At 33.7% G+C, this 16,339-nt stretch overlaps 1 protein-coding gene across 3 annotated transcripts in view; it reads left to right on the top strand.

Annotated features, from left to right (window-relative positions):
- The window catches only part of VPS13A (vacuolar protein sorting 13 homolog A), a 187,140-nt gene that overhangs the window by 100,834 nt on the left and 69,967 nt on the right, over window positions 1-16,339 (top strand). For all 3 annotated transcript variants that reach the window (XM_070431462.1, XM_070431464.1, XM_070431465.1), the window contains exons 36-45: window positions 2,241-2,368; window positions 2,720-2,889; window positions 3,643-3,860; window positions 4,777-5,009; window positions 9,465-9,557; window positions 10,237-10,593; window positions 11,884-11,985; window positions 13,272-13,427; window positions 13,609-13,864; window positions 15,444-15,604. In XM_070431462.1, coding sequence (XP_070287563.1) covers window positions 2,241-2,368; window positions 2,720-2,889; window positions 3,643-3,860; window positions 4,777-5,009; window positions 9,465-9,557; window positions 10,237-10,593; window positions 11,884-11,985; window positions 13,272-13,427; window positions 13,609-13,864; window positions 15,444-15,604 — 1,874 coding nt within the window. The remainder of the gene's footprint in view (window positions 1-2,240; window positions 2,369-2,719; window positions 2,890-3,642; window positions 3,861-4,776; window positions 5,010-9,464; window positions 9,558-10,236; window positions 10,594-11,883; window positions 11,986-13,271; window positions 13,428-13,608; window positions 13,865-15,443; window positions 15,605-16,339) is intronic.

Raw genomic sequence — 16,339 nt, 5'->3', positions numbered from 1 at the left:
TCCTATTGCAGCATTTATCCCAGATGAGATATTTTATATTGATAATAGCCATATCAAAGTATTAGAGGTGTCAAGAGAGGATGAGCATGAATAAATTTTGGATTTCAACAAATATTTAAAGGGTAGATGGAATATTTAAAGAGACAGAACAGAGGGAATCATCACGGAGAAAGGCTGTTTATCCAATGTTGGCTATAATGTGCTATGTGGAACCTTACAGGTTCTAAGTTTAGCATCAATACAGACAGAAAATAGGGTCACTTAGGGGTGCTGGGATGAATTTGCTTCACAAGAACAAAGTTCTCATTCTGGCATTTTGGGAGATCCCCAAACCTACCTATATTAAAGAGCAACCTACTAGCTCACAAAATCCACCCTTGCAAAGCCCTGAGATTTTTACACAGCTTTGTCAGTCAAGGAGAATCCTAACATACAAACAACCATACATTTATAACATTGTAGGAAACCCCATCTTCGCTTGTTAGAATAACTAACCTAGTCCTTTACTGTTAAATATTATTGGACAGATATGAAGAAAATCATAAGAACCTGAGCATGAAAGAAACCAACATAAACAGAATAGGTAACTAGAATTAGATATATCATCAATAAAACTGAATGGGATGGAATGGATAGATGATAAAAGACTATGGAGCCATATAGTCAAATTTCTAAGAAAATTATTTTGAAGTTAGGCTTCTATATAAGGCCAAACCATCATCCAAATGTGAAAACACAATAATTCGCAGATGTTTAGTCCCACAAAGTTTACTTCTTTCATACTCGTTCCTGAATAAATAAGTTTTAAAATATATCCTAGCAAAACAAGGAATTCAGGAAAGAGGAAGACATAGGATACAAAAACAAAGGGCCTAACCAGGAGTACATGGAAAAGGAATCCCAAAATATTTTGTTACTGGGATGTGTAGTAAAAAGTACTTCATTTTCATTAAAGAGAAATTCAGAATATCTTAAGAAAAAAAGTGGAAGAATGTCTTCAAGAAGAAAAGTAGCATAAATTCCGTAATATATATAGAATGAGGGATTAATTTCAGTAATTTCCCCATTAACCATGGGAATACTTTTCAAGACCCCCAGTGGATGTCTGGAACTTAGTACCTAATTCTATGTGTATTATGATTTTCCCTGTATATATATACCTGTGATAAAATTTAACTTATATATTAGCCACAATAAATGATTAACAACAACTAATAAAGTGTAGAACAATTGTAACAATATACTGTAAAAAACAGTTATGTGCATGGCTTTGAGGCCATTATTAAGTAAAATAAAGGTTACTTGAACACAAGTCTGTGATACCACAACAGTCCATCTGATAACTGACAGGACTATTAATTGACTAACAGGCAGGTAGTATATACATAGTGGATATGCTGGACAAAGGCATGATTTCACATCCTGAGCAGGATGGAGGGGTCAGCATACAATTTTATTATGCTACTTAAATGGTGCACAATTTAAAACTTATGAATTATTTCTGACATTTTTCATTTAACACTTTCAGACCTTGGTTGACCATGGGAAACATACCACAGAAAGCGTAGCCATGGATAAGGGGGACTACTATAAGTACCTTCCATAAGTGATACGGAAGAGGAAGACATGCTTTCTGTTCCTAGGAAGGGAGAAATTGGTACAGTCAGGTGCAGAAGTGGAGGAGATTTTGCATGATTTTGAAAAATTGTTAGCATGTGAGAAGAGATTTTCTTTTGAGAGATGTATTAGTTGTAATGTAGCAGCAGAGGAACTATTATAATAGACAATTAGTCTCTTCGTTGAAAATTATTACATAGCTATAGTTAAATCAGACATGGAAGACTTAATCTGTAAATAAGAATTTAAATGTTATTAGCTATGTTAACCTAGTAGTAACCATTGTTAACTGAGCAAAGCTGGAAAGAGGAAGATGGGACCAATAAAGGAAATACATGGTAAGGACTTGAAATATAGGCAGTGCAAAGATAATGTCTAAAATGTGCAGGACGAAAAATAGACATTTAAATATATAATTTTAATCATTCATCTCTAGAAATTTTTACCCATTACCCAATTTCAACAATTAGTATAATATGCCTGCTTTTATTGCTACTATAACTCTTCTCCTCTTCTATACCCATTTGATTAATAATTCTGTTAAATCTATTTTAAGGCTGTTTTAATGAGTTCTAGCTTTCCTGATTTTTTTTCTTTTATCTAATAACTTTAATTTTTCCAAGGAACAACTGTAGTGACAGCTGCTGTGGTAGAAGTACATTCATGTGCCGCTCAAGTTAAGACAACACTAAATATGAGTTTCAAAACTGATTATCTCACCATGATACTGTATAGTCCAGGTCCTGAACAGGTAAGTTGACGGGAAAAATATGTCTTTTACTTGATGAAAATTATATAGTGAATATTTATTAAAATGCCAGTTATTAATATTTTATGTACATTTTGGAGTATCTGTTCCTGTGAGAAAAATTATTGATCTCTTCATTTTAATAATAAAATAATTTTAACCATTTCCCTTTTAAAATGAGTTATCTTTGCTATAGTTAGTGATGTGAAAACTAAATTTTTGAATTAAAGTCAATATATTTTTTGGCCTTTCTTAGTGAGCCCTTTGGAGATAGAGAATGTGGTAATATATAATTAAAAAATGTGTCATATTTATGTGTTTGTGTAAAATTTATATTGATTTTCTCTTCTGCAGGTTTCCTTTACAGATGTTCGTGATCCTTCTCTGACACTTGCTGAATTTAAATTGGAGAATATAATAAGTACTTTAAAAATGTATACAGATGACTCAATATTTTCTGCCTTCTCATTAAAAAATTGTATTTTAGATGATAAAAGGCCTCATGTCAAGAAGGCAACTCCTAGGTAATAGTGTTCTGCGTTTTTACTTGAAATATGGTTGATAGATTTTATAAAACTTATTCCCAAAGTTGCACATTCATTTTTTGGGCACATCCTTAATCTCATCAGAGCTTTCAATTCAGTGAAGTCATGGTTCCCAGTCAACGTTTTAAATATCCGGGTGGCTTGGTTGGTTGAAGCATCATCTCATACATCAAAAGGTGGCAGATTCCATTCCCTGTCAGGGCTCATACACAGGTTGCGGGTTTGATCCCAGGTTGGGGTGCATCTGAGAGGCAACGGATTGATGTTTCTCATATCGATGTTTTTCTCTCTCCCTCCCACCTTCCCTCCTTTCTTCTCTCTCCAAAAATAATTAATTAATTAAAGACATAATATGTCTTGTTTCAGTTATGTGCTCTTACTGGATGGTTGATAGATTAATTAAATAAAAATAATCAGTGTAATTTTTTGTGTTTTTTTTCCAAATTAATTTATATTATCAAAATTATTATCAATTCAAAATTTAATGGGAAATATATGAAAAATCAGCTGAGATTCCAAATTCTGATAATTTCTTAAAGACACACTAATTTATAAAACAGTTATGTTCCAGAAGTTTGTAAATCTATTATTATTTGGAGTACTTTGAGATCTTTCTACGATTACTGACTTTAGATGCTGGTTGGCTCTCAGTGAAAGGGATAAGAAGTCTTTGGGTTTTATTGGTGTGTTTGGTTATTTGTAAGCTATTCACAGTAATATTGTGTTTTTCAGAATGATAGGACTGACAGTTGGATTTGACAAAAAAGATATGATGGATGTAAAGTATAAGAAAATCAGAGATGGTTGGATGTCTGATGTAGTCCTTCAAGAAACATATATTTGTGCAAGTGTGGAATTTCTTCTGACAGTTGCAAATGTATTTCTTGAAGCCTACACCGCAGGCACTGCTGTAGAAACCAATGTTCAAGCATGGGCTGCTAAGGAAGAAGGTTAGTTATTAACTAAAATATTTAATATCTGTGTTAATCAAGTGTTTACAATAGCACTTACCTTGATTAGCTTTGTAGATTAGCAATTTTCAACCTTCGTGCCACAAGAATTTTTAAAACATGAAATACCTGACTACTTAATCAGGGGCACTGACCTCTTTTCTCTTAAATTGTCAAGTAAAAAAATGACAACAGCCAACATATCAATCTCCGTTTGATACAAATGAATCAAATTTATTTCCTTTTTTTTGTCAGATTGGCAAAAAATATTTGATATGCTGCAGAATTCTAGTTTCTAGTTTATGAGATGAAAAAGGTTGAAAATAGCAGTTCTAATCGACGAGGTTAAATGAATTAATAAATTAAAATTTTATTTTTAAGAGGAAAATGTGCTTTCTGCTGGGATGTGCAGTTTCCATATTTTTCAAGGAGTAAGTATGTATTGGGTTCAAAAATTAATGAGACCTGTATTAGAATAAGTACTTGTACTTAACTTCAGACAATCATTTGAAAGAATTTCTTGGAAGAAAACCTGCAGGGAGAAATAATGAACCAACCACTTATTTTCATTATTAAAGATAGTATTTCAACTTAAAACATTCTTACTTTTTGTTTTATTTATAGTTTTCTACTGTCTTTTAGATTTTTATTTGTGGTGTAGTGGAAAGAGTATCATGTTGAGAGTTAGAAACTGGGTTAGTTTTCAGCTCTGCCATGCTGGAGATTTTCCCCCACATTTTTAAATGTACTTATGACTCTCTTCTTCAAATCTTACATTATAGATTTCTTTGGGATCTAAGATGCCTTTAGTTTTTACTTAGAATGAAAATAACATTTTCCCATAAATAATACATTTTTCATAAAATGTGTAGCAAAGATTTATAAATATTTTAAATTATTTTTATTTCTATTTTAGTACCTGCACAGATACAAGAAAAGTGGGAAGTGAATATTCTTATTAAAAATCCTGAAATTGTGTTTGTGGCTGATATGACAAGAAATGATGCTCCTGCCTTAGTCATTACAACACAATGTGAAATTTGTTGCAAGGGTGACCTTGAAAACAATACAATGACTGCTGCTATTAAAGATCTCCAAATGAGAGCATGCCCATTTCTTCCTGACAAGAGAAAAGACAGAATCACTACTGTGAGTTTACTATTTAGTTATCTGTTTTGTATTTTGTATATACCACTTGAGGAACCTGCCTACAGACTTTCTAATCTTTCTTTATAAAGTACTTTTTTTTTGTTTTTTGGAGAGCCTAATCTAGATTATTATTTTACCACTTTGAAACTCTTTTTCATTCTTCCAGTTGTTCCTCATTTTTTTATGTATTTGTGGGCATAGTCTCACTAAGAAGCTGCCTTCATCTTCACTTTTTTTGAGACCTTACTCGCACATACTATTCTTGTCAGTTCCACACTGCTCTTTTGCCTTGAAAACTATCTACCACTTGTTTGAGATGTTGTTGCAATTTTGCCATTTTTTCATATTTTTCTCCCATCTGGACCCTTTTCCTTTGATGTATGTGTTTGCTTTTCTCCATGCAATGTATTTGAACGTTAGCCATTTGCTTTGAAATACTTCCCATTTGTATATTACTCTAGCAACTTCATGACTTTCCTCCTCTTCATAACTGATTAAAATTTATTTCTTCAGAGACATCTTTTCAAGTTAACTATCTGACTCCTAGTACTCTTATAAAACACTTATAAAAATGTTTAGTCTTTTATAGGAATAATAGAAGCATAAATATTCTAAAAATTATCAACATAGAAATGTAAGCTGTAATTCTCTAGTTTGCAAGGCTGATGGCTCATCACTAAGAAAAGAGAGGATATAGAAAACTGAGGGCATACTGATTCCCTTTTAGGTGAATACTTAGACATTTTATATATTTCTTCTATTCTACTCACATCATTTGGCATGAATGTAGCTAGGTGATCATACTTATCTGCAAAAACAGCTGGAGAATGTGTTCTTCTTCTCCTTCTTCCTCCTCCTTCTTCTTCCTTTCTCCTTCTTCTCCTCCTCCTCCTCCTCCTCCTCCTCCTTTTTTTTTTTTTTTTTTTGCGTTATTTTGTGCCCAGATAAATCTTGTATTAATTACTGTGGGAAAAAAAAAGAACAGATATCAAGACAGCCAGAGGTTCTTCCCACAGTTCACTAAATATTTTATTCCTTTGTCCATACTGATAATCCATGCTTGTCTTTTCTCACCTCCACCTCAAGGGTTACAGTCTCAGCTCAAAATCCAGGATCTTTAGATGATAATTTTCTTTGTTGAGTCTGTATGTGATTTCTATGGAGAAGTGTAAATAGGGGAGGCTTATCAGGTGAAGTGACTTTTATGCCAGTGCCTGAAAGATGAGTAGGTATTAGCCAGCAGAACTGAAACAGGAGTCATGGGAATGTGTTTCAGGATGAAGATATAACATGTGCAGAGAACCTGGGTTCCAGAGAGCACAAGTTCCCACCCCATATCTACTCACCTACCAACATCTACACTTACATACTCTGACTTTTTCTCGTTATTCTGTGGTTCTCAACTTGGGGCAGTCTTCCCACCACCAAGATAGTGTTAGTAAAGTAGGGAATGTATAGTGTGCTCTTATAGGCTTCTATAGATGTTGGATAGCCCAAGATTGCTTCTTTGAAGGGGAAGCAATAGCAGCAGGGAAATAATGCATTAATAGTGAAAATCATAATACAGGAGCTGTATGGTGAGAATTAGAGTAGAAAGGAAAAAAAATTAAAGTAACACTAAAATTACAATGGATGTAGTTGGAGACAATAAAATACTACTACTAGGGAAATAATTCCATTTTAAGATAATGTTTCTACATCTTCAGTTGATCTGAATAGACTGTATTGTATACAACTTGACTCTAGTGTAGTTTTGTCACTAACATGTTGGATCAGCTGCATTTAAAAAAATACATTTTTATTGACTTCAGAGAGATGAAGAGAAAGGGAGAGACAGAAACATCAGTGATGAGAGAGAATCATCAGTTGGTTGCCTCCTGCACACCCCCTACTGGGGATCAATCCTGCAGCCCGGGCATGGAATCGAACCATGACCTCCTGGTTCATAGGTTGATGCTCAACCAAAGAGCCACACCGGCCAGACGATCAGCTGCATTTTTAATCCTAGGGAACTTAATTAGACTTGAAAATAAAGGAGTTGGATAAGGAACAAAACAAACGTTCATACTTATTTTGGGAAGGGAGTTAGAAACTTTTTTATGTATTTATAATAGTACTTTTTGGTTTTGTTTTTTGCCTTCCCTAAGATGAAGATATAACACAAATTTTATGTTGGAAGTTGTGGATTATGTATTGTAATATGGTTATAATTTCCTATCCCTGAAGTTTCAAGAAATAATATATTGAATATGTAAGTCATGTACTAGTTGCTCTTGTTGATTTATTAGAACAATAGTGAATTTTAATGTGATTTTATGGAGAATGAATTTGGTTATCATATTTGTTCTGATTTATTTTTCACTTTTAATATAAGCAGAATTCTAAAATGGCCCTGAAGATTTCTACCTCCTGTTGCATGTGCCCAGTGTAGTCTGCTCCCTTTGAGTGTAGAAAGGATCAGTGAATATAATTAGGTTACTAATCAGTTAATTGGGTTATCTAAAGAGAGATTCTGGATGGGCCTAACCTAATTTTTAAAATCCTGGCATTGAAGAAGTAAGCTGCCATACTGTGTGGAAAGCTGCATGGCAAGAACCTATGAGCAACTTACTAGTAGGTGTCAAAAGCAGTCTCTGGCTGACAGCACAAGCCAATGGAGATCTCAGTTTTAGGGCCACAAAGAAATGAATTCTACTGACAGCCTGAATGAGCCTGGGAGCAGATCTTTTCAAGTCAAGCCTCAAGATAAAGATGCAACCGGCTGATAACTGATTTCAGCAAGATTCCTGACCCATGAAAATGAGGAAAAATAAATTAGTATTGTTTTAAGCCACTATGTTTATGGTACTTTGTTACTCAGTAATAGAAGAATACAGATTTTTTTAAAAAATATATATTTTATTGATTTTTTACAGAGAGGAAGGGAGAGGGATAGAGAGTTAGAAACACCGATGAGAGAGAAACATCAATCAGCTGCCTCCTGCACACTCCCCACTGGGGATGTGCCCGCAACCAAGGTACATGCCCTTGACCGGAATCAAACCTGGAACCTTTCAGTCTGCAGGCCGACACTCTATATCCACTGAGCCAAACCGGTTAGAGAAAGTATACAGATTTTTTTTTTTTTTTTACCAGAAATAAGATGTAGCAATTATTTAAATGAGGGAGCATCTTTGGAACTGGGTAGTATGCAGAATCTGGAGGAATTTTGAATAGAATGATAGAGAAAGCCTAACTTGTGTTGATCAGACTTTTGGTAGAAACATGGTCTTTGAGGACACTGCTAACGAGGACTCAGAAAGAAGGTAAAAGACATATTATTGGAAACTATAGGGATGGCTTTATATGTAGTCCCAGAAAGCTTTGAAAAATGGTGTCTTGAACCCCCAACATTCTACTGGCAGGAAGCAGGAGGATAAAAAAGCAACTACTCAGCTGTGTATTTCTGCTACCTTTTATAAAGAAGGAAGAATGACTCAGGGTGGAGCTGAGAGCCACAGATAATTGTTATTAGGCTTTGAAACCTAATCAAGAAACATATTTACTTGGCTGGATTTCAGAACTGCTTTGGACAAGTGACTCCTTTTTACCTTCCATTTTTCCAACTTGATTGGGAATGTCTGTAATTGTTATCCTATGTCTGTCCCACCATTCTGTGTTAGGAATGGTGGGGGCAGATAACTCATCTTAGTTTCACAATTCCATAAAGGGAGAGAAATTGTGCCCTAGCAGCTACACTTAATAGATTATACCCAGGAATTTCATCAGGACCTGGAGCTGATTTAGTTTTAGACTTTGAGCTGGTAAGAAATAGATGAGATTTTGGATTTTTTAATCAATGAGAGCTATAGATGAGATAGAGGTATGATGAGATACAGACTTAGAAAATGTGATTTTGGACTTTGAGCTATAATGGAATGAGACTGTTAGGAACCTTAGGAGGAGGTGAATATATTTTGTGTTTGAAAGGAATATGGTGACTGGGTGCTAGAGGGTAGAATCCTGCTTACCACAGTTAAGAAAAACTCAGCTAATTTATAATTGCATTAAGAATTATTAATAAATCTAATGTATTTATAATTTTTACATCTCATCTTTTATAGCTTTTTCTGTATAGATTAATTTATTTCATTGTAATTTTATAATGGAAAAGATGCCATGATAAAATTTTTGTTCTAGTAAGTAAAATGAAATATATAATACACATTTTATATATTTCTATAGTTAAGAATATTCAAGAAGTCCTACATATTGTTTTATTAATACTGCTCATATTAATACTTGATATTATAATGAGTAAGTAAAGAGAAGTAAGAAGTGTGTTATTGAGTCACTTATTTTTCAACAGTTTTGAATAACTTGTCTATTTAATATAGTTAGCTATTACTAGGAAAGCCTTTAAATAAAACTATTTTAAGAACAATGGTAATTTAGTGTTACTGATTTTTCTCATAGGTTTTGCAGCCCTGTGACTTGTTCTATCAAGCTACTCAGACAGGCAAAGATCCACAAGTGATTGATATATCACTAAAATCGCTGACACTAAAGGTAAGTTAAAATGTCAGTCATTTAGATCTTTATTGAACTTTTAAAAAAATTAATAAACTAGAAATAAACAGTTATTACAGCAATTCTTTTAATTGTTAAGTAAGCAAAAAAGAAGCTATGTTTTAAAAATCTCTATATATAAAAGCCTAATGTGGTAATTGTTCCTCCGACTATTCGACCACTCGCTTTGACGTGCACTGACCACCAGGGGGCAGATGTTTAGACCGGTAAGTTAGCTTGCTGCTGGGGTCCAGCCAATCGGGACTGGGTGAGACTGGCTGGTCATGCCCTGGAGCCCTCCTACGGTCCCTCCCCAGCTGGCTGGCCCTGATAGGCCCTGATCAGGACTGCTCAAGATGGGCCGGACATGCCCTGGAACCTCCCACAGTCCCTCTCTGGCCCCAATTGTGCACCAGTGGTGTCCCTTGGCCTGGACTGCACCCTCTTGTAATCCAGGACCCCTTGGGGATGACAGAGAGCCGGTTTCAGCCCAATCTCCACAGGCCAGGCTGAGGGACCCCTCCTGTGCAGGGAATTATATTTGCAGTTTCATGGTAATAATACTATTATTTCAACATTAATTATGATTCTTCAGCAAATATATTTAAATGTCCTTGAAGTATGTATTTTTAAAAGCTGCATAAGTAGATTTTTTATTAGTTTAAATTTTTTTCCTTAGGTTTCACCAGTTATCATAAATACTGTGATTACCGTAACTGCAGCACTTTACACAACTAAGGAAACCATCCCACAAGAAACTGCTTCTTCTACAGCACATTTATGGGAAAAGAAGGATACAAAGACTTTAAAAATGTGGTTTCTTGAAGAACCAAATGAAGTGAAAAACATAGCTCCCACAACTGAATTGGTACCCAAAGGAGAGATAATAAAAATGAACATTGATTCTATTTTTATAGTTCTTGAGGCTGGGGTTGGTCATAGAACAGTGCCTATGCTTTTGGCAAAATCATGTTTTTCAGGGGAAGGCAAAAACTGGAGTTCCCTCATAAATCTCCACTGTCAGCTTGAGCTAGAAGTAAGTAAATATAGTATTTTTTCTAGATTTTATAACAAATAATGATACATATGGAATATTTTTAGAATCTTTAAATATTTAAGCATATTGTAAATATGATGTTGGCTCAGAAACCTTTTGGAAGAAAGTTTACAGATTTATGCCTTTGATAAAGTTTTATGTATACAGTAAGTCCTCATTTAGTGTCATTGATAGGTTTTGCCATTTTAAGCAAAAGGACATAAAACCAGTTTTACTGTAGCTAATTGATATGAAAAAGAGTTAAAATCCTACAACATCTCATCAGTGTTGTAACAAAACATTGTTGAACAAAATGTTATTTGAGGGCCTATTGTACTTTAACTTTAGACCACATGTCCACACTAAGTTTATATTTCAGTTGATTTGATCAATTTAAACACGATACATTAATAGATTGTTGTTGATTAGATTCAAAATTCTTGTTTTTAGGAATTTAATGGAATACCTTTCTTCCTTTAAAAGAAAAATAAACTATTTCTGAATCTCTTCTAAAAGAGTAATATAAAGAATTAGGTGATGTCTTATACTTTTATATAATGCATAATCCTTTACACTGTAGTGAGAATCCACTAAGATCTTTAAATTTTTTGTACTTTATATAAAAAATTTGCTTTGAACCAATGTACATTTTGCTTCAGAATTTATCTATATAGAATCATCCCCAAAGCTAATTTGGTTTAAATTATTAATCGAGTTTGTCTAGTGGAAACTAATCTGATAATCTACCCTTATCAAAAAAATATGGAGATTTATAAGCTGCTATATTATTTGTATTAATACAGTTATATATTAATAGAGGTAGATATGACTGACTAGATTATAGCTGTTCAAATTTTGGCTAGAGTTTTGTATACTTTCCAGAGGATTTAATCTAGAATGTCCAGAAGGTTCAAAGAATTCAAATAAATAAACACTCATTGAATCTTGTGTTACTTGTTTTCGAAAAATCAGTGGAGGCAGACAGACATGTTAAAAAATTTCAATAATATATGATAGAGGAACACAGTCTTTTATGTTTAGCCTGGCCTGGAAGTTAAGGAAACATGATTAAGAGAGAGTTTTATCAGGATTAAATATGGAAGCTAAATTATTATGTAAAACAGGTGAGGAAAGTGCTGAGGGAGTGAATGTAGGAAACTCATGAGTGGCATGGTTTTTATATAGGAGAAATAGCACAGCCTAAAGGAATGGTAGTATTAAACAACATGGAAGATCATTTCAGCAAATTCCAGAATGCCTTATTAAAAAAATTAAAAATTCTCATTATAGGTGCATTATTACAATGAAATGTTTGGTGTATGGGAACCTTTGCTTGAACCTTTAGAAATTGACCAGACTGAGGAATTTAGACCATGGAATCTTGGAATCAAGGTATATTTGAAGTCAAAAAATTATTTTAAAATTGAGGGTATCTACACCATACCAAACATACCAATTTCAATCTCAACAAAGTTCAACATTTTTCATTATTAGCCTTGCTGTATGCTTCCCTGTTTGACCTGTGCATGTAATTTTCAAACCCAAGGCCAGTGCCCTCCTGTGCTTTTTCAAATACAAATAATTATGTAATATTTATTATGTACTAGACATCTAAGTGATGTACTTTTGCTTTCACTCTTACAACAAGTGTCTGAAGACTGTACAATTTCTAACTTCATTGTAACATGTGAAAGGACTGAGACTAGAAAGGGCTTCACTAAAGTAATGCCTTTAAAGTGGAGTGCGAATCTGGCTGCAGAGGCCCTACTCATATTAAAATGCTGCTAGCCTCTTGTAGGTTGCTGTTTAACCCGTGTTTCCTTTGTCTCTGAAGGATATGTATATATAAGAAAACATATTATTTGTTTGAAATATGTTTAAAATAATTGAGTTTACGTAATCATAAGAATCAGGACCTTTAGATGATAAAACTGTGCTTCTGAAGCAGGAGACTATGAAATAACTGGCACGTTTCCTCCCTAATGATAATTCAGTCAACCTGAAGACAGATTTTCAGTGGTTTAAAGTCAATTAAAGTAACAACAAAGGTGACCAGCTTGGCATGTCCAGCTTTTGGTATTGGATCACTGCATTTGATTTTCCACATATTTCAGACAAAGGATTTACTAGTAGATAAAAGAACTTATTTGGTGATTTTAGGTTGGAATATACATGGGCCCTGGATCTGTGAATCCTAAAAAGAGGTAGATGTTATTGTTTCTCATGAGTTCTGGGTTCTAGTGGCACTGTTCTGCAACTATTGTTGGACTTTTTAAGTCCCTGATTTTCTGTTCTTTCTTTATAGCATGACCAATAGACTAAATAACTTTTCTCTAAATTTTCATTTGCTATGAAGTATGTGCCTTTTATTTTCATTCTGATGCCACATGCATTTAGTAATTTTGGTTTGTTTTTTTACCTCTTCTAAAATGTGCTTGTCATTTTAGTATCACTGAGGATGAGAAGAATTCTTCCCCTAATACTGCTCTTGTGCTAGGTGACCTTATTTGGTTGATTTCCAAGTAATTCCAATAAGACAGTGGAACTGATAAACATTTTTGCTCTCTCTAATGTTACTGGGATTTATCTAAAGTTTGTTTTTCCTTTGCAAAATGAGTTATGTTGTGCTTCCAGGAACAAATTTTCCTTATATTTCTGTAATTTACATGTCATTTTAGATGAAAAAGAAAGCAAAAAAGGCTATTGTTGAGTCAGATACTGAAGAAGATTACAGAGTGCCAGAATATAAAACTGTCATCAGTTTCTATTCAAAAGACCAACTAAACATTACATTATCCAAATGTGGTCTTGTAATGTTAAATAATTTAGTCAAGGTAAGAAAAGACATTTGAAACTTTAAATGTGGCTGTACTACTCTGAGTTAAACCCTTCTCTTTTCTTGAATAAAAGTTTTTTATTAACTTAGTTATTTGTCATATGTTCATTAGTGTTGTGCTTGTGATTTGGTTTTCCACATTTCATTTTATTTTACTTACGATAACTCTACCTTATTAGGCATTTACAGAAGCTGCCACTGGATCTTCAACTGTCTTCATGAGGGATCTAGCGCCATTTATGATTTTAAATTCTCTTGGACTTACCATCTCTGTTTCACCAAGTGATTCTTTTAGTGTGCTCAACGTTCCAGTGGCAAAGTCATATATATTGAAAAATGAGGAAAGTTTAAGTATGGATTATGTCCGAACAAAAGACAATGATCATTTCAATGCAATGACCAGCCTAAGCAGCAAACTTTTCTTCATTCTTCTTAGTAAGTGATAAATTACCTTCCTAGGGCTTTCATTTCTTTTAAGTTATATTTTATATTCCATTTTACTCATTTCTGATATCTTACACGTTTTTTATCTCCTTCCTAAAAGGTTGGAAATTTTGTTTCTTTGTTTGTAGGACTTTCATTGCTATTGTCACTATATTTTTGTATTCCAAATTCTAACTTTCTTTGTTCACTGCTTTCTTTAGAGCATGGTAATTTACTGCTTTATATTTTGGGGAAGAAAAATATCAGATCTCATTCTTAGTGCTGCTGAATGAATTCAAAATGAGGTTTGAATTTATGGAAATAACACATTTTAATGGTTATGGGTTTGTAAATGGTTTTTATGTTATGCTTATTGAAGTGGAATTTTTTTTTTTTTTGGTCCTTTCTGATTCCCAGAAGTTTTGCATTTTCATAGAAGTGAAAGCAAATAAATTCTTAAATTATCACTATAGCCCTAACTGGTTTGGCTCAGTGGATAGAGCGTCGGCCTGCAGACTGAAGGGTTCCAGGTTCGATTCCGGTCAAGGGCATGTACCTTGGTTGCAGGCACATCCCCGTTAGGGGGCGTGCAGGAGGCAGCTGATTGATGTTTCTCTCTCATCGATGTTTCTAACTCTCTATCCCTCTCCCTTCCTATCTGTAAAAAATCAATAAAACATATTTTTTAAAAAATATTATCATTATATCTGATATACTCACAGTGAGTTAAATAGTCCCAAAGCCTCACCCATACCACTTTCTGATACTTTGACATTTAAATAGTGAAGGTGGAGCACATTTGAAAGATTAATTAGACTTTGAGTAGGAGTACCAAAACTGATAACTAGTGCTCTTCTAGTCAAGAAATGATGCATAACAGTGGATAGGTTTCAGTTGTTGTCCAAGCATTGTCATTTAATTGTTCTTGTCAGTTTTATCTCTATTAGTTTTTGAAGTAACATTTCATGTAATGATGTGGGGGGATTAATGTAAATAATGTAAAGAATTCATCCCTCAATACAGTATATGTATGTATATTAGATAATTTGTATAAAATTTTATTTAATCAAATCCTACATGTCACAAAGTGCCACATGCTGAGAAAATTAACAATGGAAAAATTGCAGCTACCTTGGTAATTGCCAAAGATTGCCTGAAGGTATTAGGCTCTGGTTATTATAATAGCAAATCCGAGATGCTTTCTTACATTTTATAAAAATTCTTCTCATTACTTATTTTGAAAAGGCTTATGAAACTTTTTTGTTCATAAGTGTTGTTGTCTTAGGTTAAACTACTGAATGAGATTTTTTTTCAATTAAAACAATTTTTTTATAAAGTCTTTTGAAGGTTTTAAATAAATGTGATGGAAATGCATTGTGCTTTCTTACAGTATCTCTTTGTTGTATACATTATGTCTATACAAAAAACTACTCTTTGTATAATCCCTTTGTATAATCTTAAATCCAAAGACTTGAGTGACTATTTATTCATAACCTTAAGAAATCATCTGATGTTTCTGATGCTTAACATCTATTTAAAATTAACATATGATGATTTACAATAAAACTTTTCAAACATATATTCAATTTAGCACCTGCTAACCACTCTACTGCTGATAAAATTCCCTTAACAAAAGTGGGACGACGACTGTACACTGTAAGGCACAGAGAATCTGGAGTTGAAAGATCTATTGTTTGTCAAATTGACACAGTGGAAGGAAATAAGAAAGTAACAGTTCGCTCTCCAGTGCAGGTACGAAATGATAGTTTTTGGGGGGTCATATGCATATTTGTGTGCCAATAAAAAACAAAAGTAAAATAAAGCAAATTGCTACCAAAAGCATACAAATTATAGTAGCAGTGTAACTAATATAAAAAGAAGAAACATTACCAGTAATTGTACTACTCTAATATGAGCAGTGATAGGAGTTTGTTCAATATACTTACAATTTTTGTATAAGACTATTTTGTAAAATCTTTTTATGGAGTATTTTGTAAAAAACTACAACTCATCAATATTTTGTTTGGGGTCTTTATAGTATGTATATATCCTTTTGTTTTAATTAGCAAATATGGTGAGAGAAAATTTATATCTATAATAATAAAAGTGTAATATGCTAATTAGACCAGACGACCTTCTGGACGAAGCCGGGCCTTCGAGGGACGCCTGGGTCCCAGGTGGCTGCCAGTGGCTGGAGGGAATCCTGGGTCCCGGTTGCCAGAGGGAAGCCAATGCTGGCAGCCAGGGCAAGGCAGGCCTACTCTTGCATGAATTTCGTGCATCGGGCCTCTAGTAGATTTAATGAGGTAAAATTGATGCACAATAAGTTGCATACACTTAAAGTTGAGTTTTACACAAAAATACACCTATGAGATCTTTATCACAAAGTAATTAACATATTTATCTCACCAAAATGTTTCTTCTCTCTCTACTTCCCCGTTCCCAGGTGTCCACTGACATGTTCTCATTGTATTTTAGTTACACAAT

This window comes from Myotis yumanensis, unplaced genomic scaffold (assembly GCF_028538775.1).
Source record: "Myotis yumanensis isolate MYYU_CA2020_CCGP unplaced genomic scaffold, mMyoYum1.0.hap1 SCAF_12, whole genome shotgun sequence".
NCBI classification, from domain to species: domain Eukaryota; kingdom Metazoa; phylum Chordata; class Mammalia; order Chiroptera; family Vespertilionidae; genus Myotis; species Myotis yumanensis.
The sequence above is the reverse complement of the archived record's forward strand: the minus strand, read 5'-3'. Positions and strand labels throughout refer to the sequence as shown.